This window comes from Aspergillus brasiliensis (genome assembly GCF_001889945.1).
Source record: "Aspergillus brasiliensis CBS 101740 unplaced genomic scaffold ASPBRscaffold_6, whole genome shotgun sequence".
Lineage (NCBI taxonomy): Eukaryota > Fungi > Ascomycota > Eurotiomycetes > Eurotiales > Aspergillaceae > Aspergillus > Aspergillus brasiliensis.
Window position 1 is genome coordinate 1963811 of NW_027137447.1, and position 25561 is coordinate 1989371.

The 25561-nt window shown below is 52.0% G+C and overlaps 11 protein-coding genes across 11 annotated transcripts; 6 read left to right on the forward strand and 5 right to left on the reverse strand.

The window, feature by feature from the left end:
- Nucleotides 1-343: 343 nt before the first annotated feature.
- ASPBRDRAFT_153389 (uncharacterized protein) lies at nucleotides 344-1939 on the reverse strand (the record flags this gene model as incomplete). The annotated part of the gene is made up of 8 exons (XM_067619364.1): nucleotides 344-457; nucleotides 504-704; nucleotides 752-943; nucleotides 995-1247; nucleotides 1295-1480; nucleotides 1525-1599; nucleotides 1646-1771; nucleotides 1832-1939. 8 exons carry the CDS (start codon nucleotides 1937-1939, stop codon nucleotides 375-377), a joined length of 1224 nt encoding a protein of 407 aa, XP_067479486.1. The 3' UTR covers nucleotides 344-374.
- A 552-nt stretch (nucleotides 1940-2491) lies between these two features.
- On the reverse strand, nucleotides 2492-4443 carry ASPBRDRAFT_75481 (uncharacterized protein). Its single transcript, XM_067629283.1, has 4 exons — nucleotides 3856-4443; nucleotides 3661-3807; nucleotides 2880-3610; nucleotides 2492-2818 (listed from the first exon to the last, which is right to left on the reverse strand). The coding sequence occupies exons 1-4, from the start codon at nucleotides 4226-4228 to the stop codon at nucleotides 2621-2623; spliced, it is 1449 nt and encodes a 482-aa protein (XP_067479487.1). The 5' UTR covers nucleotides 4229-4443; the 3' UTR covers nucleotides 2492-2620.
- Nucleotides 4444-5097: 654 nt separating this feature from the next.
- On the forward strand, nucleotides 5098-5997 carry ASPBRDRAFT_125207 (uncharacterized protein; the record flags this gene model as incomplete). Its single annotated transcript, XM_067617768.1, has 1 exon — nucleotides 5098-5997. One exon carries the CDS (start codon nucleotides 5098-5100, stop codon nucleotides 5995-5997), a length of 900 nt encoding a protein of 299 aa, XP_067479488.1.
- A 356-nt stretch (nucleotides 5998-6353) lies between these two features.
- ASPBRDRAFT_43635 (uncharacterized protein) lies at nucleotides 6354-7777 on the forward strand. Its single transcript, XM_067625037.1, has 3 exons — nucleotides 6354-6646; nucleotides 6701-7067; nucleotides 7126-7777. Exons 1-3 carry the CDS (start codon nucleotides 6418-6420, stop codon nucleotides 7487-7489), a joined length of 960 nt encoding a protein of 319 aa, XP_067479489.1. The 5' UTR covers nucleotides 6354-6417; the 3' UTR covers nucleotides 7490-7777.
- An 896-nt stretch (nucleotides 7778-8673) lies between these two features.
- Nucleotides 8674-11293, forward strand: ASPBRDRAFT_65884 (uncharacterized protein). The gene is made up of 3 exons (XM_067628608.1): nucleotides 8674-9116; nucleotides 9199-10955; nucleotides 11004-11293. The coding sequence occupies exons 1-3, from the start codon at nucleotides 8962-8964 to the stop codon at nucleotides 11207-11209; spliced, it is 2118 nt and encodes a 705-aa protein (XP_067479490.1). The 5' UTR covers nucleotides 8674-8961; the 3' UTR covers nucleotides 11210-11293.
- On the reverse strand, nucleotides 11274-12303 carry ASPBRDRAFT_675347 (class II aldolase/adducin family protein). The gene is made up of 2 exons (XM_067628912.1): nucleotides 12023-12303; nucleotides 11274-11958 (listed from the first exon to the last, which is right to left on the reverse strand). The coding sequence occupies exons 1-2, from the start codon at nucleotides 12288-12290 to the stop codon at nucleotides 11339-11341; spliced, it is 888 nt and encodes a 295-aa protein (XP_067479491.1). The 5' UTR covers nucleotides 12291-12303; the 3' UTR covers nucleotides 11274-11338.
- A 333-nt stretch (nucleotides 12304-12636) lies between these two features.
- Nucleotides 12637-14044, forward strand: ASPBRDRAFT_153403 (NAD(P)H-quinone oxidoreductase). The gene is made up of 4 exons (XM_067619365.1): nucleotides 12637-13001; nucleotides 13051-13106; nucleotides 13156-13242; nucleotides 13293-14044. The coding sequence occupies exons 1-4, from the start codon at nucleotides 12764-12766 to the stop codon at nucleotides 13920-13922; spliced, it is 1011 nt and encodes a 336-aa protein (XP_067479492.1). The 5' UTR covers nucleotides 12637-12763; the 3' UTR covers nucleotides 13923-14044.
- On the reverse strand, nucleotides 14022-15493 carry ASPBRDRAFT_675355 (uncharacterized protein; the record flags this gene model as incomplete). Its single annotated transcript, XM_067628913.1, has 3 exons — nucleotides 14022-14899; nucleotides 14953-15301; nucleotides 15458-15493. The coding sequence occupies 3 exons, from the start codon at nucleotides 15491-15493 to the stop codon at nucleotides 14121-14123; spliced, it is 1164 nt and encodes a 387-aa protein (XP_067479493.1). The 3' UTR covers nucleotides 14022-14120.
- Nucleotides 15494-17683: 2190 nt separating this feature from the next.
- On the forward strand, nucleotides 17684-20285 carry ASPBRDRAFT_75487 (fungal specific transcription factor domain-containing protein). The gene is made up of 3 exons (XM_067629284.1): nucleotides 17684-17795; nucleotides 17864-17997; nucleotides 18054-20285. The coding sequence occupies exons 1-3, from the start codon at nucleotides 17715-17717 to the stop codon at nucleotides 20137-20139; spliced, it is 2301 nt and encodes a 766-aa protein (XP_067479494.1). The 5' UTR covers nucleotides 17684-17714; the 3' UTR covers nucleotides 20140-20285.
- Nucleotides 20286-20359: 74 nt separating this feature from the next.
- Nucleotides 20360-21360, reverse strand: ASPBRDRAFT_178473 (uncharacterized protein; the record flags this gene model as incomplete). The annotated part of the gene is made up of 3 exons (XM_067619880.1): nucleotides 20919-21360; nucleotides 20620-20858; nucleotides 20360-20565 (listed from the first exon to the last, which is right to left on the reverse strand). Exons 1-3 carry the CDS (start codon nucleotides 21245-21247, stop codon nucleotides 20360-20362), a joined length of 774 nt encoding a protein of 257 aa, XP_067479495.1. The 5' UTR covers nucleotides 21248-21360.
- Nucleotides 21361-23265: 1905 nt separating this feature from the next.
- Nucleotides 23266-25527, forward strand: ASPBRDRAFT_153409 (uncharacterized protein). The gene is made up of 7 exons (XM_067619366.1): nucleotides 23266-23809; nucleotides 23906-23919; nucleotides 23988-24060; nucleotides 24129-24460; nucleotides 24520-24663; nucleotides 24728-25168; nucleotides 25234-25527. Exons 1-7 carry the CDS (start codon nucleotides 23646-23648, stop codon nucleotides 25431-25433), a joined length of 1368 nt encoding a protein of 455 aa, XP_067479496.1. The 5' UTR covers nucleotides 23266-23645; the 3' UTR covers nucleotides 25434-25527.
- Nucleotides 25528-25561: the final 34 nt, after the last annotated feature.

Here is a 25561-nt window from a genome sequence, read left to right on the forward strand (position 1 = left end):
TTTTCTTGAGGTGCTTGGCGGGGCCGACGATCTTCAGCATGATGCTCACGCAGCCACTTCTTCGTCTACAAACTACAGTGTAGATGCGGTACATGTGCAACCTTGGTCTTTCGGCCATAGTATGGACATTGTTCGTCATTTTGGGTGTTTGTGGAGTAGAATTATAGGCATTGGTCCATTCTCTGGCCACATATATTTCTGCGGGAGCATCGCCAAATTCCCGCAGTGGAGTAGCAACTCTATCATAGTTGTTAATGATACCACCAATGATAATATATTTTAGTGGAATTCTACTAGTGAAGACGAAAGCAAAGTATATACAATGTAGTTAGTTCACAGGTGGCAGCCTGCTGCCGTAAGCAATCCGGCGTATCCTATTGCGAAGCAAGTAGCGCCCCCGAGCTTTCAACTTCATTATGCGAAAAGCAGATGCCCATGAACTTGACCATCTCGGCAGCTACACATGTCAGTTTAACTTCCTCAACAACTGCTGATAAACTCACCTGTAATACGTCTGGCAGTCGTATCATTCTCATCCACTCCGTTAATGCGTGTATACTCCAGAACCATATCCACACGCGACCGTCTTGCTTTTTCATACAGGGCCAATCGAGCGGGGATTTCGTCCACTGTAGTACCGGCGGGGAGCAAAACTGCTAAAGCAACTGCATCTTCGATGGCCATGGCGCCTCCTTGGCCCATATCTGTTGTTGTTAGCTTACGTACTAACAGTGATGAGAGACTATCTCACAAGGCTGAAACGGGTGTGCGGCATCACCCAGTAAAGCAGAGCATCCCCTCACCCATGTTGGGAGGGACTTCATATCGAACAGCTCCCAAACCTTGAGGTTCTCGTCCGCTCCGTGGACAAGATCCTTGACTTCTGGACTGAACTCGGAGAATCCAGCCGCAAGAGCAGTCTTGTTTCCGATCGCTTGCCAGCCTGGATGACACTTAGCATCAAAATATCAACAAAACAATTGGGGATAATTACCTTCGGCGGCATCACCAGCCTCGGCAGTAGGAAGAAAAGCACAAAGATTGAACACCTCATTGTTAGAGCAAGGATATGCCACGAGTCGGCGATCTCCACCGGCCCATTCTATGAATACTCCCGGATTGCGCACGATATCCTGGGTGGCGGGGAGATGGCGCAGCTTTTCAGTCGGGAGAAGCCATCGGAAACATGACTTGCCAGCTGGGAAGGGAGGAGGGGGTATCTGTCCGATCACTTCACGGACGATGGACTACTTGCAGTGAGTAGATACTCCCTGAGCAATGGGAGGGTACATACGTGCAGGCCGTCAGCCCCAAGGAGCAGATCCGCTTCGTGTCGCTCGCCGTTGTCGAGAGTGACAGACGGACGCTGGCTATCAACGTCGATGTTGACGATTTTGCAGCCCATGTGGAGAGTGGCTGTCTGCAGGGCACGCTGCTTGAGGTAGTTGTGTAGATCGACTCGGTGAACCAGGTACCATTCCTGGTTTGTTAGTGATCCATCCCGGATCTGGTACGGGGACATACTGCTTGCCACTTGTGCCGGATTTCGGCAAAGTCTTTCAGGTACTTCAAGTTACCTAGTTGGTCATATCGGTGGATCTAGACTCTTAGCTGCGGCGCATATACCAGGAACTGCTAGATATACCTGCTCTAATAAAGTGCCACCAAAGTCCTTCGGGTCAATGCCCAGCCAATTCAGCAAAGCGGTGCAATTTGGGGGCACATGGATAGCGGCGCCGGTCTCGCGGGAGAACTTGGATTTTTCGAGAATCTAGCCATATCAGTATCGATTGTGTTGACTTCGATAATAGTATAGTATTAATCAACATACCACAACCTGATTACCCTGCCGGCCCAAAGCAATGGCAGCAGTCAACCCCGCAATGCCGGCACCGACGATGAGGACCTGCAGCGGACGGGGTTCCTGTTGGACTGTCATTGGGGAATAGATACTTAGTGTGCTACTAAGTTATTGGTGAGGATAGTAAATTTATCCTGCGTCTGGACAGCTTTAATTCCAGGTGAAGGCATCCACAGCAGGTCGGAGATGAAGATTCGGGCAATTCCTCGGAGATAAGACATCCGTCGGAATCTGCTACCCTATACTATAGAACCTAGCGAGCTTAAAGACCTATACTCAAGAGCGTTAAATCGCTCGTTTCATATTGATCCACAGTCCGCCGATCTTTGCTCGATGCTGCAGCGAGTTAATGGATCCGTCGCTGCATCGCCCCCGCTAGGCGGCTCATACTTTTTCCTGCCAGGGACCCTCGAGCTGGACTGATCCTGAGTATCTCTTGGAGGTGATTGCAATCAGAGTTAATGAAGATGTTCCATGAGATGAGAATGCAGTGCGTGCGATCTGGGTGAGTGTTGCGCTGCGGGTACAGGGTCCAACTATCGTCCATGTTCTTGAACATCTTACGACGGAGTATCTGGAAAAAGGTCGCTGCCTCTCTACAGAATGACAAGGGGAAAGAATATTCAGGCTGGCCCGTGCATCTGGTTTTCGTTCTAAACCACATAGAACACTGTAGCAACTAGCAAGACCCTGCACTCAATCTCGTGACATTTCAGATCCGCCAGCCACACTAAATTCAAGGGCACAGAACAAGCAGAACTAAGACTTCGTATCCTCAACATGGGTCGAACCACCCCTCTCCGCATCTGCCTCCTGTGCTTTCAGATCGGTTTTATCCATCACTTCCATCTCTGCATGCGTCGCAGGAACCGTCGCATTGGGATTCTCCCGGTCCCAGCTTCTGTTCAGACTGTCCAGTGGCATGAGCGTCAAAGTCAACACCAAGCAAAATATCACCTAAAGCACACCCATTAACAAACCTCAGTCCAAATTATACATAGGGATGATGTATACTTACAATCCCCACAAGGATCATCTGCGTCTTCGCATAATCCGGTGACCCGTCTGCAGTCGGAAACCGCTCTCCCAGAGATGTCTCAATCGTGGGTGCGATCGACGACACGGCATTACCGATGTTGTACGCCACGCCGGTGAATGCAGCCCGGATACCAGGGTGAGGACACAGCTGCTGCAACAGGTTTCCCAAGTTCCCGATCGCAGCACCGTAGAAAAACTGCAGGAAGAAGGCACCCAGGGCGAGAAGACCCCATCTCGACGGCAGCGTCCATAGAGGTAACCACGGTGCGATTAGGAGGCCTGCGCCGGCAGCTACCCATTTGGCGCTTAGTTTGTGTGAGAGAAACCCACCGACCACACCGCCTAGAATACCTCCAATCTGGAGGATGCAGGTTACCCAGGTCTCTTGGAGGATATTCAGCTTGCGCTGGCTGACGAGGAAGGTCGGGTAGAGATCCATGGTGCCGTGGCCCATGGTAGCTAGGCACGAGGTGAGGCAGCAGGCGTAGATGAAGGCCTTGTAGTGGTAGCGGAGCACGTAGGCGAGCTTCTTATGAAATGGAAGGTTCCCTCCGACAGCAGCGCGGGAATTCTGGGCCGGTCCGTTGGCGTGCTCTTCGTCTTGGGTGGCGGAGGAGGCCACGCTATAGTAAGGGGTCACGGCGTGAAGGATGGCGACGGGGACTGTCAAGCCCGCACAGAGCCAGAACAGAGAGCGCCAACCATAGGGATCTGTGGGATGCGTAAGCAGTGATCAAGGAAAGAGGATGATGGGAACTCACTCATGGCTAGATGCAAGCCAGATGCAAACAAATACCCGGACGAGAAGCCTTGCTGTGTGAAGCCAGCCACCACACCTCGGGACTTTTCCGGCACCGCTTCCAGCACTGTCGCCATGGCCAGACCGTATGTACCACCGTAGGCAACACCTGGAGGTATTAGCAGGTTTCCCGGCCTGTAGTCTCTTGCAAGCTTACCAAAGAGGAACCGGAATCCAATCAGTTGGGGAAAGGTCTGCGAGAACCCCGTCGCGATAGTAAAGCCGCACATGAGAATCAGATCGATGAGCATGGGAATCTTCCGCCCGTACTGGTCAGACATAATACCAAAGATGACTGCGCCCACAGCACGGGACAGCATCGTGGTGGTATTGGCTTCGGAGACATTTGTCTCGGCCACATGAAGGGCTTCCGCCACGGTGCTGAGAGTAAACGGGAGGGCATAGTATTGCAAGGAGCCCAGCATCCAGCAAGCCCAGCAGGTCAGCCAGATTAACGCCTGGATGGGCTTCATGTGCAGCGTGGAGCCGATCTCCCTAGGGAGAGCGGCGAGGGTGGTAAGGATGTTCATGGTGAAAGTGGACAGAAAGTGTGATAGAGTGGTCGAAGACAGAATCGAACCCCCTGAGCGAGGCAACGTTTATACCTCAATCTGGGACACCATACTTGGCATGATCTTGGCGTATGGGGAATCCTAGATATGCGGGGGAATAATGGAATAGAAGGGTCTGGCAGCTGGTTGGGCTTTGACCTTAGTGAGGTGGATTTGACATGTCTCTCCCCTCATGGCTCGCCAATCGCCAGCCTCAGGTGCTCGCCGTACAGTAAGATCGCAGCATAGCTAAGCAGACACCATGACGCTCGTAGAGCAGATCTAGTGATGCAAGTCGGCTGTGAAAGGTTTGACCGATCGGAAACATCTGAGCCCCTCGGTGTTCCTACTGTTCGCCGATGTTGAGCCCTAGATGCTTGATATCAACCAACCGATTCCCTTCGTTTCTGATGACATTCTCCTGTCTCGCGCGATCATGACCACTGATTTGTCCCCACCGCGACGTGGTCTGATCGAATGCCGATCCCCCAGTTTCCCAGTCCACCCCACAAAACGAATCTCGAAAGCAGGTGTCCTGCGGGGGTTGCTGTCCTTGGGATCCAACAGGCTGGCACGACGGACAACGATAGTCCGTACGACGGCTGTGGCGCCGGTCCGAGACGGGCAGATGGAGCATCGAGCTCCAACCAATGATGCACCCATGCGATGTCAGCTGGTAGCAACATATATGCCGGTCATGCATGTATATCTCGCTTGGGATGGACGGTTGCTCTTCATTTCAGCCAAGCCTGCCAGAACCACCACAAGTTGAGCATCCGCCTACCTCCAAGTTGGTAAGACTTATTCCGGCCATCACCCTGGCTTGATCGCTTTCCCGCTTACTCACAATGGCTGAGCTCGTCCCTGACAACGCGTGGGATACCCATATTCACGTCTTTGATCCTAAGAACTTTCCCTATGCTGTGCCGCGCTCGTACACGCCCCAGGCCGCCCAGATGGACGAGTATCCCACAGCAATCACCGGCTGCAGGAACATTGTGATCGTTCACGCCTCTGTGCAAGGGGTCTCGCCAGCAGCGTTGGTTGATACCCTGTCCAAGCAGCAAGAGATGTCCGGCTACACTCTCCGGGGCCTGGCAACCATCGACCCGTTCACCATCACTGATGAACAATTGGACGCACTACATGCCGCTGGGGTGCGCGGAGCGCGCTTGCACGAGATGGCCTGGGGCCACGGCAAACAGAACGGCGGCAGCGACATCATCAAGAAGGTGGAAGCTCTGGCCCACCGGCTGGTCCGGTTGGGATGGGCGATTGGCATCTTCTGCCCTGTCGGTGCGTGGGCTGCCATGGCGGACACGATCCGCAACATGGATCCCCGGATCCAAATGGTGGCCGATCATTTTGGCGGCACGTTCCCTGGGGAGGAGGACTCTGCCGAGTTCGCCACGTTCCTGGACCTGATCCGGGAGAAACGAGTCTGGGTGAAAGTCTCAGGCTTTGAGCGACTCTACCATGGTCACGAGAGCGGCATGAAGGCGATCGAGCCCATCGCCAAGGCAGTGATCCAGGCCGGTCCGGATCGCATTGTCTTTGGCACGGATTGGCCTCATACCCAGTTGGGAGTGACGCGCAAAGGCAAGACCGACCAGCAGCGGTTGGAAGAGGTGGAGGGATTTCGGGAGGTTGACGATGCCGGGCATATCCGCACATTGCGTGAATGGATTCCCGATGAGCAAACCTGGCAGAATCTGTGGGTCAACAACCCGGCCAGATTGTTTCAGTAGTTTACTGATGAAATGTCCGATGACGTCTTATTATGTTGATACGATCAATCATTGCGTGCTGTACTCTTATCAAATATTTCGTACGAATCATATCACTGGGTGATATGGAGCTTGCACGAAGTACTATTTGAACCACCCGAGATATAACAGTCATCAAGTTGCCAGGAGATGGCAAAATAGATTGTAATCTCCCTATGTACAAAGTATACCAGTATAGGATTCACCAGAAGCCCCAAGTTGTGACAATCAGATAGAGTGCAAACTGGTTGCCAATCCTCGGATCGCCCATCCGAGCCCGCGGGGTTTAGTTATTAGCCGCGCTGCGGGGGGCTCATTTCTTATAAATCCAAAATGTCCAGCTTCCCATCAACCACTACGCCTCAACGATACAATTCCTGTGTACCATATCACAAGTTCACCATGTCCGACAAGTCTAATCTACTTATGTTCGGTGCCACCGGCACCATTGGCAAATACATCATCGAAGCCATCGTCAACGCGCGGGAATCCTTCGGTCGCATCGCCATCTTCACCAGTCCCCACACCGTCAGCAGCAAGCCCGACGAGCTCAATGCGCTCCGTCAGAAAGGAGTTGACATCTTAATTGGTGATGTGGCGAATCGCGACGATGTGCTCCAGGCTTACGCAGGTACATTACCACCCCATCCCAACGCAGCTCAATTTAGCTAAGATATCGAATTAGGGGTCGACACCGTCATCTCCGCACTCGGTCGCGGCGCCATCGCAGCTCAGATCCCTTTGATTCAACTCGCCAACGAAACCCCCAATATCAAGCGTTTTCTGCCTTCCGAATATGGCACGGATATTGAATATAGCCCTGCCTCACAGCACGAGAAACCGCACCAACAAAAACTCAAAGTCCGCGCAGCGCTCAGAGAGGTCCGGAGTACTTTGGAGTATGCCTACGTGGTAACTGGACCCTACGCCGATTTCCCTTTCTACTTGGGTCGGTCTCGCAATACCAAGGCGGGCACGTTCGATGTGCTGGCCAAGAAGGCGGCCATCGTGGGGGATGAGCATGGTAAAATTAGTCTCACGGCGTGTGCAGAGTATGATTTCCGTTAAGAAAGATTATCCTATTGAATGTAGTTTGCTAATGAGATATAGTGTGGGTAAATTTGTCGTGCACGCGCTCACCCATTGGGATGCCGCTCGTAACCGCGCACTCAAAGTCAACTCGTTTACTACCACGCCGGCCGATGTACTGGCCGAGTTTGAACGCCAAACTGGTACCAAGTGGACCGTTGAGTATATCTCACTGGATGAGCTGCGGACTTTGGAGAAGGAGGCATGGGAGAAGGAGGACCCCGCGGCTACGGTCTACACGCTTCGGCGCATCTGGACGGAGGGAGGCACCCTGTACGATCGCCGGGATAACGAAGATATTGGCGTGAGAGAGACCAGGAGCCTTCAAGAATTGGTGACGGACTCCATCCGAGCACAGATTGAGGGGGTTCCACCCAAGCATTGAGTTATAGCTAGAGCAGTAGGGTAGGCATGGGATGTATTGTCTGTCTTACCTGGTTCTGTACCAAATGGTTCGTGAGCATCCGTTTGCTTTTCGCTGAACCACTATGAAGAATAGTTATGTAGCTTGGGTGTAGGCGGCAAATGTAATCTCCCTGAAGACCCCCTTGCGGATATGGTAAGTCTTCAGGCGCACTGGAGAAATTGCCAATCTTCCCACCGTTGTCGGGACCGCTCCATGACCATGCCGGCTAGAATGCAATACCTTATTGATCATTGTTGGGCATGATCCACAAGCCGATTCTTGGTCCAGGAACCGCGCCTCCGCTTCAAACACGGCCTCAACAGCAGACCCCAATACTTTGTGTGTATGTCTCCGAGAATCTCTATTGACATCACCTCTCAAATGAGACGGCACGGACTCTTGGTCCCCAGCATCTCCTGCCAACTGTAGACGGATTTTGGACGAAGTTCGATAGGGCATCAAAGTGGTATTCGATATATGGGAAGGTGGGTCGGAGGGCTATAATCGTTCTTGATTCGACACCTTCGGCCAGGTCTCTAGCGAGGAGGGTGACCCCGGGAGATTTGTCCGGCTATGGTGAGGTTCAATTTGCAGTGCATCAAGAATGCTTTGAGTCAGTGGGTATGCCTAGTGATTTTGCGGGCGATGACAGTCAATTTGGAAAGTCGGAAGTTGTACTGTAGCCATGGTGGTGTTTCAACATCAGCAGAATAGCAATTGAAGCTTCCATGTTGCACAGCTTAGCTGTCAACAGCTAGCTACCTCCTGGACGCCTTTTCATTGTCGTACAAAGACGGTTCCGAACTCTTTGACGGGGCATTATCCTCCGTGCAATCTTCCTGCGTATAGCGGTGATTTTGGTAAGGCTTGCATGGACATACGGCACGACCGCAGCGCCGCCTCCGCTGTGACCCTCCCTTGAATGGATTAAGGTATCGGGGATCTGAGCGTGTGGTGAGTGTGAATGTGATCAGTTGATATGGCGGGAGTTTACGGAGCGAGACGCTCCGTTGCTCTAGTCCAGAAACAGCTAGCGTGGCATGACCGTGTCCCCGTGACCATTCAGCCAATCATAAACTGGTATAGAATTTTAGTCAGCGGCACATCCCCTCGCCCCAAAGAGGAAGGACACGGGACTCTCTGGCAGCCCTCAAATCGATGTCCAACCATTTCCCCCTGCTCAGCATTCAGCTCTCATAATGGCATCGTTGCAAATACCCTCCGCGCTCAGAGGAACCTAAATTGTCTCGCTTAATCTCCTCCCTGCATGGTCTTCCCGCGAATGTCAGATCGGAATACTGCGTCATGCGGGCTGTGCCTCTTGGCTCCCCGGATTATCGGTCCCCTGCTATCTCTGAATTAGCCCGTCCTAGCCACGCTGCTTGACAGTCCGTCCCCCTCTCATCCCCTACTGACTGCTTCTTCTCCGAACAAGTCGGCCATGTGCGGAAATGAGTCCCAAGCGCCAGTCATCTCCGACCACCCCCCGGGCATGTCAATTCTGTCGCGTCCGCAAGATCCGTTGTGACAACAGGAAACCCACCTGTGGCTCCTGTCAGCGTCATGATCGACAATGTGTCTATGTGGTTGACCCACCCCGCCAGAGGTAGGTCTTCTTCCTACCAGGACGCCTCGCCATCCATGGCTGCAAGTATCTTGCCACGCATGCGCTGACACTGCTGCACCAGGCCGTCGCGAGCTCTAATCAATGCGGCTCACCGCCAGAGGCGTGCGGCGGAGAATGTAATCATTGCCCTAAAGAAGGCGGATCCAGCTGCTCGAGCTGCTATTCTGGACTCCATCCATGTCAAGGACGGAGGCCTGCAGCTGCCAGCATCATTGGCCGGCGTCGATGCTAACATCGATGACGTTCCGGTGTCCCAACCCACCCAAACCTCCGACAATAGCTCCAATGTGTACAGCACGCCCAATGACGAGTTGAATGATAGCAGCTCCGAAGACGAGGACTATGATCCCACCACCTTTCTCTCCCGCGACGAATGCGGGACTGTCGGCATCTTTGGCCCGTCGTCGGCCTTGCATGCCCGGAGCCCTATCGGCCTAGCCAACGGTGCCAATTCACGACCTGCTGCAGAGCCGGATCGATATCAGCTTATTGCGGAGGCTGCCCTCCAGCGCCAACGCGAACCGGATCTCCGTCGTTTACCGACCATTGGAGGGATACCGTCCGAGTTGGCTTTGCATCTCCTCGACCTGCACTGGAATCGGCAGCACCACACGTTCTTACTGACTTATCGCCCGGCCTTCATGCGCGACCTCGTCACTGGCGGTCCATATTGCTCGGAATTCCTGCTTAACGCCGTCTTCGCCTGTTCGAGCAAGTTCTCAACACGGATTGAGGTGCGGGAAGATCCGCAACGGCCCGAATCAGCGGGTAAGCGGTTCTTCGATCGCTGCGATCAACTGCTGGCGGAACAATCGCTCTTGACGCATTCAAGCATCCCGACTATCGCGGGATTGATCATGCTTGGCAGTACCTTCAATGCCCGGGGCCAGACCTCCAAAGGCTGGCTCTACACGGGATTCGCCCTGCGCATGGTATACGACCTCGGCTTGCATCTGGATTGCAAGGAGGTTGCTGCCAGTGCCGAGGACATCGAGGTCCGACGCCGTGTCTTTTGGGCCGCCTTCATCTGCGATAAGCTCCAGAGCTTGTACTTTGGACGACCTTTTACCATTCAGCTGCGTGATGCGCATGTGTCGCGAGACTTCATGGATACCTTTGAAGAGAACGAGTTATGGGTGCCATATATGGACCCACTCAAGCCAGACAGCACTGCCCGGTCTCATGTTCCAACGCGCATCTACTCGGTGACTGTGTTTCAACAACTTTGTTCCCTATCTAAGATCATGACCAGTATTATTGACCGCTTCTACATGGCTGGCGCCACTGGCAGCAAGACACGCAAGCATCTGGAGCTGATTAACCGTCGTTTAGAGGTCTGGTATCGTAAATTGCCGGCGGAGCTGAGGTTCGAACCTTGGGCAGAAAATGGCCAGTCGCCGCACGCCACCGTCGCACCCAATGTCATTATCCTGCTCACCACATACAACGCCCTCATCATCTTACTCCATCGTCCGTTCATCGGTAGTGGGCATCTGCGGTCCGACGACCCGCCAGCAGACTCCTGGGAGCACTGTGTCACGGCCGCCCGCAACATCACCAGCCTGGCGCTGGCCTATCGATCGGCTTACTCGCTGCGTCGAGCCAACTACATGCTCAGCTACGCGATATATGTAGCCTGCACCATTCACGCGCGCAATCCAGCCATCCGGGAAAGCACGCGTCGGAAAGAGGCATCGTCCCCGCTGACGGTGTGTCTGCGCTGTTTGGACGAACTGGCCATCCCCAACTGTGGTGTATCGGCGCCGTCGAAGATCATTCGCCGGCTCATGGAAGCCAACGGCATGTCCATCCAGACTGGTAGGAATGCACTTTCAATGAAGATTGAAGCCACTAACAACGTTGTAGGATGTGACCCAGCTATTCAAGACCCCTTCCAGGTAGACATCAACTTAGACTTTCAGACCTTTCCCGGGCTGGACTTCAGCCCTGCGCGACTCGATCATGCCAACCACATCTCTGGCTTCCAGGACTTCAACCAGGACCTGGACCTGTTATTCGGGTTTATGAATGAGCCTGATGTGTCCATATTCACGGGGGTTGTTCCCTATTGACCACCTGTATATACCAAGTTTTAAGACGAACTTCGATATATGACCGATATTCATAAACCCATAACGTACATAACATCATAAAATCCATCAATCCCATAATACCCTCACACCACATCGTAGTTCAATAATCTACTCCAACACACCCGGATCCTCCTTAACCACCTGATCATAATACGGCTGAAACGCCAACCACATTTTACTCGAGTTCCCACTTTTTCTATGTGTCATCTCCGCCTCCTCTTTATTAATATAAACCTTCTCCCACCCCGGCCCCGCCGCCGCATTCGCCATCATCTGCGCATGACAACACCGATCCAGGGCAATGAACAAAAACGCCGCCTCATCGACCGTCCTCCCACAGGTAATCATCCCATGGTTCTGCAAAATCACACTCCGACACGTCGGACCAAGCGCCTTGGCGATACGAGCTCCCTCTTCAGTAGAGAGCACCGTACCTCCGTAGCGGGGGTACACGGCCAAATCATTGTAAAAGCGCAGAGCATCCTGGTAGAGCATTTCGATGGGGCGCGCGAAGCAGGAGAATGCTTTCCCGTAGACGGAGTGGGCGTGGCATGCGGCGTTGAGGTCTGGGCGTGCTTTGTGGATTTCGCTGTGGATGGCGAAGGCGGGCCCGTTGATGGGGTGTTGGGCGCCTCCGGGGAGGACTTGGCCGTGCTCGTTGACCAGGACGAGGTCGGATACGCGGATCAGGGAGAAGTGTGTGCTGAGGGGGTTGATCCAGAAGTGGTCTAGATGTTGAGAGATTGGTTAGGTCCTTGTTGGTTGCTGGGGGGGATTGTTTGGGTCACGGACCAGGATTGGTGGGATCGCGCAGCGATATGTGTCCTGCTACTCCTTCGTCGAAGCCCTGTCGGGCAAAGACACGGAAGGCTGCTGCTAGATGTTGCTTCTGATATGCGCGCTCGTCTTCGGGGTTGCTGAAGGTTGGTGGCGAGCGGATCACCACTTTTCCCTCTTTGTCGCCGAGGAAGTGCACATCGTCGAAGAATTTGTTGGTTGAGGTTGCTCCGTTGCTGGGGCCATTTTGGGGAGCAGCTTCGGTGATAGTTGAAGTGGCCATGGTTATAGTTATCTCGTCAGTGCTGGTAGTAGTGTATATAGATAGGTCGTGCACGACGAATGGGATCAGTCGAAGAGCAATAGAATCACGAACAAATGCTTATCGATCGATTGACCCAAATTGGCGTAATATATACCCTCCCCTGTTTCTAGAAGCATAGAATCTCCGTGGCAGCAGCCATTACTTTGAGCGAGCCAGTCGGAGCGGCAGATCCAGCGACGGAGGGTTGATCTCCGTCGGACGGAGGCATCGCTCCGTCTTACAGTGGCAAGTAAGTAACTAATGGCTGTTAATCTCTACTCCGTAACTCCACAAAATGTTCCTCTTGTCCCCGCAAGTGATGTCAGCGGGGATACGTTCGATCCAGCGTGTGCGCATTAATATTATTTCTTCCTCGCTGGTCGCATAGTATGGTTTATTGACTTTGTTCGACCTCAACCTACGACATCCAGGTATTACAATTATTCGTCAGCATGAAGGCCGTTGGGGTAAGAAATGGCAAAGGCGATGCTGACGCCCTCTTCATCGAAGACGGTGTATCCGATCCGTTTCCAACAGGCAATCGCATCCTGGTTCGCATCAAGGCTTTTGGTCTCAATCGCATGGACATCATGCAGAGAGAGGATCGGTATCCATACCCTTTGTTGCCCGAGTCAGGGAAGATAATGGGCGTGGAGTTCAGTGGGATTGTGGAAGAGAAAGGACCTGATTGTGAGTTGGCACATTCGCCCATTGCAAGGATATCAGCTGATGGTTACAGGCTCGGGGGATTTCCAAGTCGGAGACAAGGTGTTTGGTCTCGCGTATGGGGGTGCAGTATGTGATTGATCACATCGTGCCGAGACATGCCATTGACAAGATATAGTATGCACAAAAGATCGCCGTGTCGGAGAAGATGCTGATACACCTTCCATCCACCCTGAGCTTCGAGGAGGCAGCTGGCATCCCTGAGGTAGATGAACTACACTCATCCCTTTTATTCGTAACTAACTGATCGGACAGACCTCCTTCACCGCTATCCAGGCTATTCACCTCGTCGGTAACCTTCAACCTGGTCAGTCAGTACTCATCCATGCCGGCGCCTCTGGAGTCGGACAATCTGCTATCCAGATCGCAAAAGTCGGTGGCGCTTCGAAGATCTTCACCACTGCAGGAAGTAACGAGAAATGCGACTTGTGTCGCTCTCTCGGAGCGGACTTTGCGGTCAATTATCGCTCCGGAGAGGACTTCTCAGAGGTAGTCAAGCGAGAGACAAATGGCCGCGGCGTGGACCTGATTATTGACCTCGTCGGGCGGGACTATTTCCACCAGAACATGGCTTCAGCAGCCATGGACTCTCGTATGGTCCTGGTGGCAGCTTTGAGTGGTAGTAAGGTGGATGACTTTGATCTACGTGCATTGCTCAACAAGCGAATCTGGTTGATGGCTACTACGCTGAGAACGAGAGCGGCTGATTACCAGGGGCAATTACGTGATTTATTTTGTGAGAAGGTTCTTCCCCATATCATCTCAGGTGAGGTGAAGACGACAGTAGATAGAGTTTACCCGTGGACTCAGATATCAGATGCTCATAAGCGTCTGGAATCGAATGTCAACGCCGGGAAGATTATCTGTCTGGTAGATGAAGAATAGAATGGTCGGGTATAGCTTATGCGTGCTGATATGGATTCCCTGTATATAATTCTCATTTATTGTCATGATGCAATTACATAGAAAGTCTGGCTCAGGGTGGGATAAAGGGAGTAAGATGTGTGACAATAAAGCACAGACGACATTTCTTTGAATTCTAGCTATAGAATGGTAATCCACGTTTTGTGAACCTCGGCCTACTTACATGCTCTCTAGTGTCTCTGTAGTGGCGTCTTCCATCCTCTCAGCATCGTGGCTGAACAGCCATTCCCGACGAAGCTCATACCCCCAAAAGATAGGATTTGATGGACTGTCCTCTCGCATAAGCTCATCTCGCCGGCACTGCTCATCACCGTCACCAATGTGTAAGATGTATTGGTGGTCCCGCGTCTTAGATTGAATCAAGGATGCTCTTGGGCTGCGAATGCGCTCATAGCGCTTCAGAGCATTGGTGATATTGAGTTCCCCAGCCAGAGCCTTGCGGATTGTCGCTGCGTCCTCAGCCGCCTGAGCAGCTCCTTGCGCCAGATACGGTAGCATCGGATGGCAGGAATCCCCCAAAAGGCAAGCCTTGCCGGACGGATGAACCCAAGTCGAAAGCACCGGCAGATCGCACAGTCTCCATTTCATGAAGGACTTTGCTAGACGACATAACTTCAGCACCCGGGGCTCCCATCGGGAGAATCGCGCGCAAAGCTCCGCATTATCGCCCTCTACCACCCACGTGTCATCTGTCGTCTCGCCTTTCGATGTTGCACACACTACTATGTTGTATAACTCACCATCACGTATGGGGTATCCGACAAGGTGGGCATCTGGCCCGCACCATGACGTTGTTGCTGGGTGTGTTATGAGACTGGCAAGATCCGGGTCGGCCAAGAGATCCTGACCGGGTATGAGGATACGATATGCGACGTCGCCCGTGTCTCGAGGATGGTCTGGCTGACCCGTCAGGAGAGGCCTAGCAGTGGACTTGATTCCTATGGGTTTCATTAACTGAATTGTTGATCACCTGGCAAATGTACAAACTTACCATCCGCACTGATAATCAAATCAGCCACCCATTTCTCGGAATCTGCCGTGATAGCCATTGGAACACTGAAATCGTAGGAGGTGACAAGTCGATCTTTATGGATTGCGACTCCGGCTTTGACTGCAGCAGCAAGTAAGGATGCATGCAGATCAGCTCGATGGACCAGGTAATACTGTTCCCCGTGACGTGCGACCATGTCTTCAAATGGGATCTTTCTTATAGTCGAACCGTCTTGCCAGCGAAGAAAGTGATACCCTCGACAGATACATTTCTTCATTTGGTCAAACTCAATACCCCATCGGCGTAGAAGGCGAGTGCTGTTTGGTGGTATGCGGATACCAGCACCGGCCTATATATTGGCACATTAGCTATCTTTTTTCGAGGAAGAAGTGAACGGCTGCATTCTTGCCTCTTTGAATTCAGCAGAGGCATCGAGAAGAGTTACCCGGTGTCCATCTTGCCGCAGGGCCAAGGATGCAAATAGACCACCGAGTCCAGCACCCACGATCAGGATGTTCAGGGGTTCAGATTTGAGGGACATTGTAACGTTGCGAGGGTATCGCAGTACTCCTACGATAGCCTTTTGGGCTTTGAGGAGCATCTTAAGGGGAGTTTCGCGACGAATCGCAGCACTGGTTGGGGTCTTTGCTGAAATCCTCGGACAAAGGAAGTATGCATCCTGAGTCGAGTTGTTTACCGAGATGAAAGACCGCAGCATATGCGCCACATCACTATTGCTCATCCGCCATAATTCCAGGCTTTACAACTCAGTCAGCTGACTTTTGCTTGAAGTGTGTCTCAGTCAGATCAAGCCACCACGCCGCTGCTTGGAGAGGCATCCAAGCTCTCTGAATCTCATCTGCTGTTAGGAGCGTGTCGCGCTCCTGGACATGAACACCGGATCAAGCCGTAAAAAGCATTCTGGATAACTTATTCAGCAATTATTGTGCTTGAGCCGGACAAAGAAACAATAGATCAGCCATCTCTGTCGGAAGGCCACAGATGGAAAGGAGTCTTGCATGTATCTCGACTTTCTGCGGTCACTAACTCCTAATTAGTTAGTCCTATTATCCGATCATTAATTTGAAATGTCTCAGTTTGATGAGCTGCGCTATAACAAAATACGAGAGAAAAAGAAAAGGCTACATGTTCAACGGCAACAGCGACAAGAAAGCATATACCACTCAAACGCCGTGTGATAACCGGAAGGAACCGCTTGTTTGATTTCCTTGCAGGTTCTCGTTGAGCTATACCCTCGTGTTGCAAGGATTTAAGGTGCTTTTATGTAGAAGTCTAATAATGCTAGTACGCCATAGCAGGTGATGCCATCTAGTACCTGAGACAAGTTCCTATCCCACAGGCTCTAAGTAGAACCCGGATGTCATTTCGTTCGGGAATAGCCTACAACGATTTGAAGATGATCAAAATAATTGGATGGTCTCAGTGCTAAGGCTGCAATATATATACCCCAGCTTTCACCACCAATTCCGACTTTGCTCATTCTCTCTCATTCGATCACCTTCCCTGAGGCTCCATCAGAAGCCAAAGCCAGTGCCTTGTTAGATACTGCCTTCGCTACCAATCATCCTATCATCATTTCTACACTGACTTTCTTAGGCTTCGCATAGAAATAAAGGTGATTGAATATGCCTGACTCTCCCCACCGGTTCCGTACCTACCAGCAACGGTTGCTTGACCTTTCCAATGCCGCAAAAATGAAGTTCTTTGTGGCAGTTATGGATTGTCTATGGGTGTTGGGCATACTAATGGCATTTAAGGATTCTTTTTGGAAACCTGCCTTCAATGGGAGAGAAATGCTACACTTGTGAGCAAACAGGCCTTCCTTGATTTCCTTCCACTTACAGTGCGGCTGTTATATAGGTAGATGTGATAGCAGTTTCGACTCGCCGCAGAATACTATATAAATGAATCCTCTTTAATTCCTTCACATAGATTTCTAGACCAGCTCGTGTAGAGTACGCCACTATTCGCACAGGAGGAACAATTAGAACGATGTCCAGTCATGAAGATTCCTCACTCTGCTCGAAGTTACCTTTCCCTGACCTGAATTGATTTATGTTCATACCTCTAAGGCCTACGTGTTCATGCCCTCAAGAATTTGATCTCTCTCTTTCAATGCTCAACTTTCGACTGCATTACTAAATGAGTTATTCGCCATTCTCTAGGAAAGTACTCTCTTGAAACTAGACAAATTTCCGAGAATTTGGGTATACGTCCATATTGGCCACGGGAAAGTGTCCAGCTTTCGAGGTACTATACGCCGACCAACGACACGATCGCATCCTGCATGGGTGGTCTTCCTTCTCATTTTCCATTTTCAGGATGCCAGGAAGTCCCTGTACGAATCGTTCGCCGACAGGAGGAACTAACTGCATAGCGATTGTTCTAGTCCAGATGCCATTTTAGTATTCCGGCTGGTCGGACATGGCAGGAGCCAATGAGTTTCCATGTCCGCACTGATCATACCGGATACTCGATATCCCGGAACGAGTTACTGTCCGCCATTGGAAAAATGCGATCGGGTGACTGACGAAGCATTGATTGTTATTATCTACCACTGGTGAAAAGGCAAGCATTCGAAAATTTTGAGTGAATGCAAGTTCATCCGTGGTTCCGGGTGCATGCATCCGCCGATTCCCCTCGCTTTGCCAGCCGAGACGTCTTGGCCTTCAATAGGGGTATCACCCACCACTTCGAATGATTTCAGGGGATCGATTCTTCCTGGATAGCCCCTCCCAAGGATGGAGAAACGCTTAGCTAGCCGTCGCGTTCCCGATGAACTGCGGAAACGTACTTCCTCGAGCTGTGACACCTGCCGAAGGGCAAGTAGAGCCTTATCCTTCCTGTCTGGGTCTCCCCAGTCAGAGATATGCTGACCTGACTGTTTTAGCGCCGCTGCAAATGTGTCCGTCGCGACGGCTCGGATCAGGACTGTGTCGCTTGCCAACGGTCGGGCATCCCGTGCGTGTCCAGCTATCAGCGCAAGACTCGACTGTATGGAAGTGTGGAGACCATTCGGGATCGGTATGTCGGAGTGATCCTTCCTCGACTTGTTGTCTTACTGACTAGCGATCGTTTAGAATTCGCTCACTTGAGGCACTCGTGAAGGGGATGTTTCCGGGTGAGCCCATTGACAGTATCCCGGCTCTGCTAGAGCTGGGCCGGAAAGCCGGCTATGAGATGCCCAAGCTGGACCTCTCACAACAGACTGGGGATGAAAAGCGAGATGGGCTATCGAGCCCAGAGAGCGCTCTTCACAGTCTGCTGTGCAATGACAAGGGAAACGATCAGCTTGGGTGTTCCGGAGGTAGCCAGCGCCAACCGCAGCTGGTCAAAGACGTTCGAGGCCATAGTCATTACATTGGTCCGTCGGCCTCCCTCGCCTTCTTTGCCGATCTTCGCAGTCTAGTATCGGAGCAACAGCCCTCCTCTTGCTTTGCTGCGGATACTTTGACGGAGTCTCTCGAAGCTCGACCGAGTCTGAGTCAAGGGCCATCGTCGGCTGTCAGTACAAATCCGGAGCCAGTTGCACGCGATGAAGGCATATCGCTTGTCAAGGCACAGCTACAGAAAATGCCCCAGCATCATCTGCTGGCACTGATAACTGCCTTCTTTCACTCTGTAAATGCGGATTTCCCGCTACTTGATCGAGGGTACTTCTTTAACAAACTCGAATCCTACATCTATTCCATCGGCCCCACCGAAGGATTGGATGACGGCTGGGTGGCTTGTATTCATACAGTTCTCGTGTTTGGCTGCTGGATCCTTGAGGATGATGGTCGATTCCAATCCGATGAATTAAGTATGCTACGGTCTCGCTGCTGGAATCTCGCTCGAGGAGCGTTAGCCGGGTTGTTGACCTCGTGTACGGTCTCCAATATCCAAGCCCTGTTGCTCATGGCACTCTTCCTGCACAACAACAATGAACGGAATGCAGCCTGGACTCTAACAGGTAGTGCTGCGAGGATTGCTATTGCTTTAGGCTTGCATCGCAGCGATATTGACGACAGCCTTCGTCTGACAGAACGGGACTCCCGAAGGCGAGTCTGGTCTACGTTATTTTCATTTGAGCAATTTCTCTGCTTGTGTTTGGGACGACCGAGTGTGATCGACTGTCGGGAAGTAACCCTGGGCCCTGCTCCTGAAGACTTCATTCCCGGTCAGCCTAGCCACCATCAGGTGGCGATTGACCTTCAACGACATGTCGCTCGGCTCCGCGATGTGATTTCTTTCTTGCATCGGCCTGCCTCCGCTATATTATCCACCGATACGCCGGTTACTGATCCAATATCACTTCTGGATAGCTTGAGAACCTGGGAAGCTCAGATTCCAACCTATCTCGTTATACCATCCGATATCTTAGATGGATGCACTGCACCCCGGGACGCAGTGCTAGAAGCGTTCATCTCTGGATATCCACCGGCTCAGCTACGGCCAACGGTTCTCATCCATTTAACTTACAATAACCTCGTCATACAGCTGTCAAGGCCCTATTTGCTTACAGTTATTTCGATGAGTCGAAGGCAGAACGCAAATCAGCAGTACCCATGGACTGCACCTGGGGATACTCTGAGAAACGTGCGAAAGAGCAGCGAGTACCTGGCCTCCAGCTGCGTCACAGCAGCTTTACGTATTGTCAACCTCCTCATACTGCTTGACCATGCCAATAGTGTCAATGGCAAAACCAGCCTGGACCTTTTCTATGGGTACTCGGCTGGGATGATCCTGCTCCTCCGTCAGCTGTGGATCATGCCTCCAGATCTTCCGAAGACTATGTGGCAGCTGGAAGACACAGCGCAAAGTGAAGTTCAGTGTATGGTGACGAGGCTGCAGTCCATAATGCAAGAAAACGCAAAGTGTCCAACCATGCAGAGATTCAAGGCAGTGCTTCGAAAGTTCGACGAAGCTGTTCTTGCAAACCGGCAACTTCGGGCGCAACATAAGAAAGATGAAGTCCCATCGTTGAACTTGACGCCGGGGGAAGGCATCGAACCACTTTCGAGCTCAGGACCTCAGATTCCTTCCATAGATGGGGTCAATAGCGGTCCAGATGGTACTCCTTTGGATAGCCCCAGTATGTGGCAAGAATCTATGCAGACGATCACGCAGTACAGTCTCGACTGGAGCAACTTTGAGCAGTTCCTGGGTAGTATCAATGTGGCGTGAGTTTGTTGGCTACGCAGACGAGGCAGTCGAAATTTCCGAGATGGCAGCTATATGTCATGCAGACCACGAAGTAGATCCATTCTCTCAAGACTGTGCCTAATTCTCATGTTCCAAATCATCAAGCATTTCAATATCTCCCGAACTACTCAGCCCATTCATAATCACCACGAACCCGCAACGTCCCGCACAGAGGCAGACTTCCGGAGCCTCTGCTTGCTACCTAGGCATCGACACAAAAGTTCAATGTCATAGCCCTGCGGATCCTCTCTCCTTGCTTGACGAATTCCTCTACGTTCTGTCGTTCCTTGGCCCAACGTTCCCTGTTGAGCTGGCACCGATGATTGACATAGTCGATCTTGACTTTGACAGACTCTCCCTCGCCCTCTCCTTCCTCCTCGTAGACCCGGAACATTGTGGACTTGATCTCTAGAATTTCACATCAGTATGCACATCACCAATGGGGTAAGAATAACTGCCTACCTGGATCATCCCTGCCATCGGCAGACACTTCCACATTAGTGAAATGGTACTGCTGCACGTCGTCGCGCTTGCGTGCAGCAATGATGCGGTTGATGATGCGCAAGACCACGCCAAACTGCGCCGGCAGGTTTTCCTTGGATTCCAGCCGCCCGCGCAGCTCTTGTTCGACCTTCTTGTTCATGTGTTTCTCGTCGGTCTTCAGCTCAACGGTAAACTCCTTCTTGTCGGCTTCCACCAGCCTTCGTGGTAACATTAGTGGACTGACTCCAAAGGCATCAGCTATGGAAGTGAAGGCTTACCAAGATTCTTGCTCGTTGCGCAGATACTGAATCACCTTGCTGCGATACTCGGCACGTCTGATGCGTGATTCATTGTAGTCGTCAGTGGGCAGCTTCCCTTCCTGCATCAGAGAATTGACCTGGGACTCGGCGCGACCAAGTTCAAACGCGTTCCAGGTCTCCAGGTCGTGTCTCAATTCATGCACTTCCTTCCGGTGCTTGTCGGAGACCGGTTGGTTGTAATAGATGAAGAGGAGACTAGGAGTGCCATAGTCACCGGTGACATCTACTCCTTCGGGAGCGTCAACGAACTTGTGGTCATGATCGCCAGACAGGGGAGACACGTCCATTTTGCAAAGCTTCTGTCAAAACTCTGGTAGATACAAGCGGGCAAGATCTGTAGTGAACTGGGAGGATGTTTAGGATGTCGATAGACTGAGTGTTCGTATTGCTTCCAATAAGCAACCACAGCCTCTTTATATCTTCGTGAGCCCGACAACGAGTGTGCTGTCTTCAGTAGTGACGAGATCATGTTGCACGCCTACGTCAATCGGCAACGGCTCATGTTACCCCAATAACGTAGACTATTCCCTAAAGCGCTCCCTGCCACGACCGATGTGGTGCGGACGCGCGGAACTCTCCTGCATCCAACATCAGATTATGCCCTTTGCACCCAATGCGAAGTCATGTGCTCTATCCAGACATTCTACGGGCAACGTTTGATTGAATAGCAATTGCGGGGATATTGCAGAGCTATCCTATTTGTATGTGGTGCAAACAATAGTGTATACATATTATTAAGCTTAAATAACACGATCCGGTCGAGTCTTGTCACAGGGGAAAGCTTGGCGCAGACATCATCGAGCGACTCGTAGCATTTATCTGATTACATAGAGCGAGGGCCCATGCTCACAATGGCTACTTAAATTGGCTATGGTCATGTACGGAGTATAAGCGGTTGCAACAGTACAGCTTACCATCACCTTGGCTGCAGTAGATAGCCGGTCCGCGGCCAATGTCGGCAATCTCAGTCTTGTCAGCATTGTCTTGCAATTCGCATCAGATAACCGTAAGCAAGTGTAACCTACTTGTCTCGTGGATACACAAGTGGCCGGCTGCGGATAGACCAAGTTAGCTCTGAGCATGTCCTCATTTGAAGGGGACAGTTGTGAAAGCGCTCTTCTTCTTCTTGAACGAGCATTCTTGAAGAGAAGCGTCATGCACATCGATGCTCTCCAGTGCAGGATCCAAGATTACCCTGCTGGCATATTCAGCAAGAGTTGGAAATAGTTTGCACTCTTGTGTCATGGTTGATACCATTGAATAGTGAATAATTTTCTACTCGAAATTGACTATCCCCAAGGCCCTTTACTCGAATGATTGACATGATCAATGGCATACCTGCACGCCCGATGACTCACTCCTCCCTGGACCAATGCAGTATGTGTCAATCCACCATAGATTTGCAACTCTAAGCAAATCAGCTAACCTCTTACCATGTCACAGAGGGCTGCTATAATCAGCCCATTCTGTGAGTCAGACGAACGTCATGAAAGTGAGGGGATATTCGCCACCAACGCGCGATGTCGACTCTAAAAGGAACGGATATAGTCACCGATGGGAAGGGTGGGTCCATGAACAAGACCTAGCAGGTGTGTGAGGCTGCAAAGTGCTCGCTTGCTATGAGTCAGGGCGAGATGGGAAGCCCATCCGATTCCGGGGGATCCGCCAGAAAGAGGCACGTGGCATTGATGGGGGAGATGGGATCCAGGCCCATTGAAATCATGGACTAGTTTGGCTGGAGCTGTCACGGGTCGGCAAACCGGTCAAACGAACGAGTCCGATCGGCTTTGCGAGCTTCTGCAGAATCTTCCATTTTTCTATTTCTCCAGGTTCGAGCAACTAAACGGGGGAGGCCAGGCCGGAGTGCTGCCAACGAGCCCCGAGGCCATTCCTCAGAAAAAACCAAGGGGCCGCGCCATATTAACCCAAATGGGTATGGCCTCCGTTGGCCACCAGCCCTAACCAAGAACCTCTGAGTAAGAACGCAGGAAAAGTGGAAATGTCTGGGTTGGGGAATCTGGAATCCGCCACCGCGACACTGCATAAGGTTTAGTGGCCACGATTCCCTCTCCGGCGGCCGGAAGGCCAGCAAAAAGAGGGGGCGCATGTTACTTTTCCGGGGCTGAGCTTAAATTGATGCTCATGCTTCCCCCAGGTCCGGTGCCGGACCAGCCCTGCACCTGGGATATGTCGGCCAATTGAGGTCTGAACAGCGTGCAGGACGTTCGTCGATCATCTGTAGATGGTCCCTGAACGCTTTTTTAGCTTGGATAGAGGCTTTTTGTTCCTGAAGGCCGCATGGTGCGACCGGTGGAGCCGGGAGGCCGCGCAGGAGCCCGATGTCGGAGCAGGATTCTGCGGGCGGCAAAGTTTGTGTCACACCAGCAGAGATTGCATTAATTCGCCTTCTGATTTGCCAGTGCGACCCTTCTATTAACTAAGAAAAACCTTCTCGCCATGCGTCCATGCTTTGCAGCCTGGAGCCATATATGGTTGATGTCCGCGTCGTGCGGGTGTTCCTGGGTTTAGTTCCGCTCCTCCTTTTACCTGTTGCTGTTGCTGCTGCTGCTGCTGCTGCTACTGCTGAGACTTGAGACGGGTGCTTGTTCAACTCTTTCCTCATCCCATCTCAGCCCTGCTCGTGGAGTCAGCCTGCCAACCCCATCCCCCAAATACTGAGCAACCATGTCGGCCTTGGACGTGAAGGATATCGAGACTGGACCGGGTCGCCGGGTCGAGGAAGAGGGAGGCATGTGGGAGAATGATATGGAGAAGACGCCTTCCGTGGAGAGGGATCCTTTTGGAAATGAAGCGGTGGGAGAGGTGCACTATAAGACCCTCGACTGGTGGTATGTTTGTGCCCGTGAACTATACTGGACCGTTCTACTATACGGCATATATCTACTTGATGACCGAGACACTAACATTGTTTTTCTCGTCTATAGGCAATCTGGAATCCGTATGCTACTCCACTTTGATATCGTCTTTTCCCTATCCAGGTTACTAACCACGATACTTTGTCTGCAGTGATGATTGCCGAGACTGTGTCACTGGGTGTTCTGTCTTTGCCCGCCACCGTCGCTGAGGTTGGCCTGATTCCGTAAGTAGTATACGATCGCGTCCCTTCACAACTTCGTCTGGTCTTTCGCTAACCACTTATGACATTAGCGCCATCATTCTCATCGTTGGCATGGGTATCGTCGCCACCTATTCCGGCTATGTCATTGGACAGTTCCGGACCCGGTATCCCTTCATCCACAGCATGGCGGATGCCGGCGAGGTCTTGTGCGGCCGCTACGGTCGCTTGTTCACGGAATTCGCTCAGCTGGTGTTCTTCATGTTTGCCTCGGGCAGTCACTTGGTGACCTTCACCGTCATGATGAACACCCTCACCAACCACGGAACCTGCTCGGTCGTGTTTGGTGTCGTTGGTCTGGTGCTTTCCTTCGTCTGCTCTCTCCCTCGTACCATGAAGAACGTCTCATGGTTGGCCGTGACTTGTCAGTACTTCCTTCAGTCCATTACTTCCTCCCAATCATCGCGCTAACTTTCCGTCCAGCCTTCATCAGTATCTTCTCGGCCGTCTTGATCACCATGATCGGTGTCGCCGTTGAACATCCGACTCCTCCCCCCATGCAGCTTACCCGTTCGACTTCTTTTGTCAAGGGTTTCTCGGCTGTCACCAACATCGCTTTTGCCTACTGTTCGTCTCCCTTTGTCTGCCCTCTGTAATCGGTCGCATCGGAGTATACTAACCCCTTCATCAGGTGGCCACCCTGCCTTCTTCGGTTTCATCGCCGAGATGAAGGACCCCAAGGACTTCCCCAAGTCCCTTTGCATGTTGCAGGGGTTTGAGATCGTCTTCTACACGGTCGCATCCGCCGTCATCTATCGCTACGCCGGTCAGAACGTCACCTCCCCGGCCCTGGGCTCCGCGGGCATCGTTGTCCGCAAGGTCGCCTACGGCATTGCCATCCCCACCATCGTCATCGCCGGTGTCGTCCTGGGACACGTCGCCATCAAGAACGTCTATGTCCGTCTCTTCCGTGGCACGGACGTCATGCACAAGCGCAGCGCCCTGGGTATCGGTGCCTGGATCGGGCTGGCAGCGGGCTACTGGATCATTGCCTGGGTTATTGCCGAGGCCATTCCGGTCTTTAGCGATCTCGTCAGCTTGGTGAGCGCATTGTTCGCTAGTTGGTTCTCATGTGAGTATCCCATCCATCATCAGTTTGTCTCTTATTCCCATGGATTTCTCACTAACGATTTCTAGTCGGTCTTCCCGGTGTCTTCTGGCTGTACATGTACTGGGGCAACTACTTCACCTCGGTCCGCAAAACCCTGCTGACCCTCGCCAACCTGGCGTTGTTCGGCATTGGCGCCACCATCTGCGTCTGTGGTCTGTGGGTCTCGGGACTCTCCATCTCCAGCGACAGCTCGGGCAGCAGCTTTTCGTGCGCCAATAATGCCTAATCTGGGTCATGAGCTACTGCTTCCTCGTGACTGGGTTGTATATTGTATATATGTATAGACTTGTATTATAGATAGACTTTTATTTAATATACCCCTTTGCGTTTGTTGTTCACTGTTTGCATCTATAC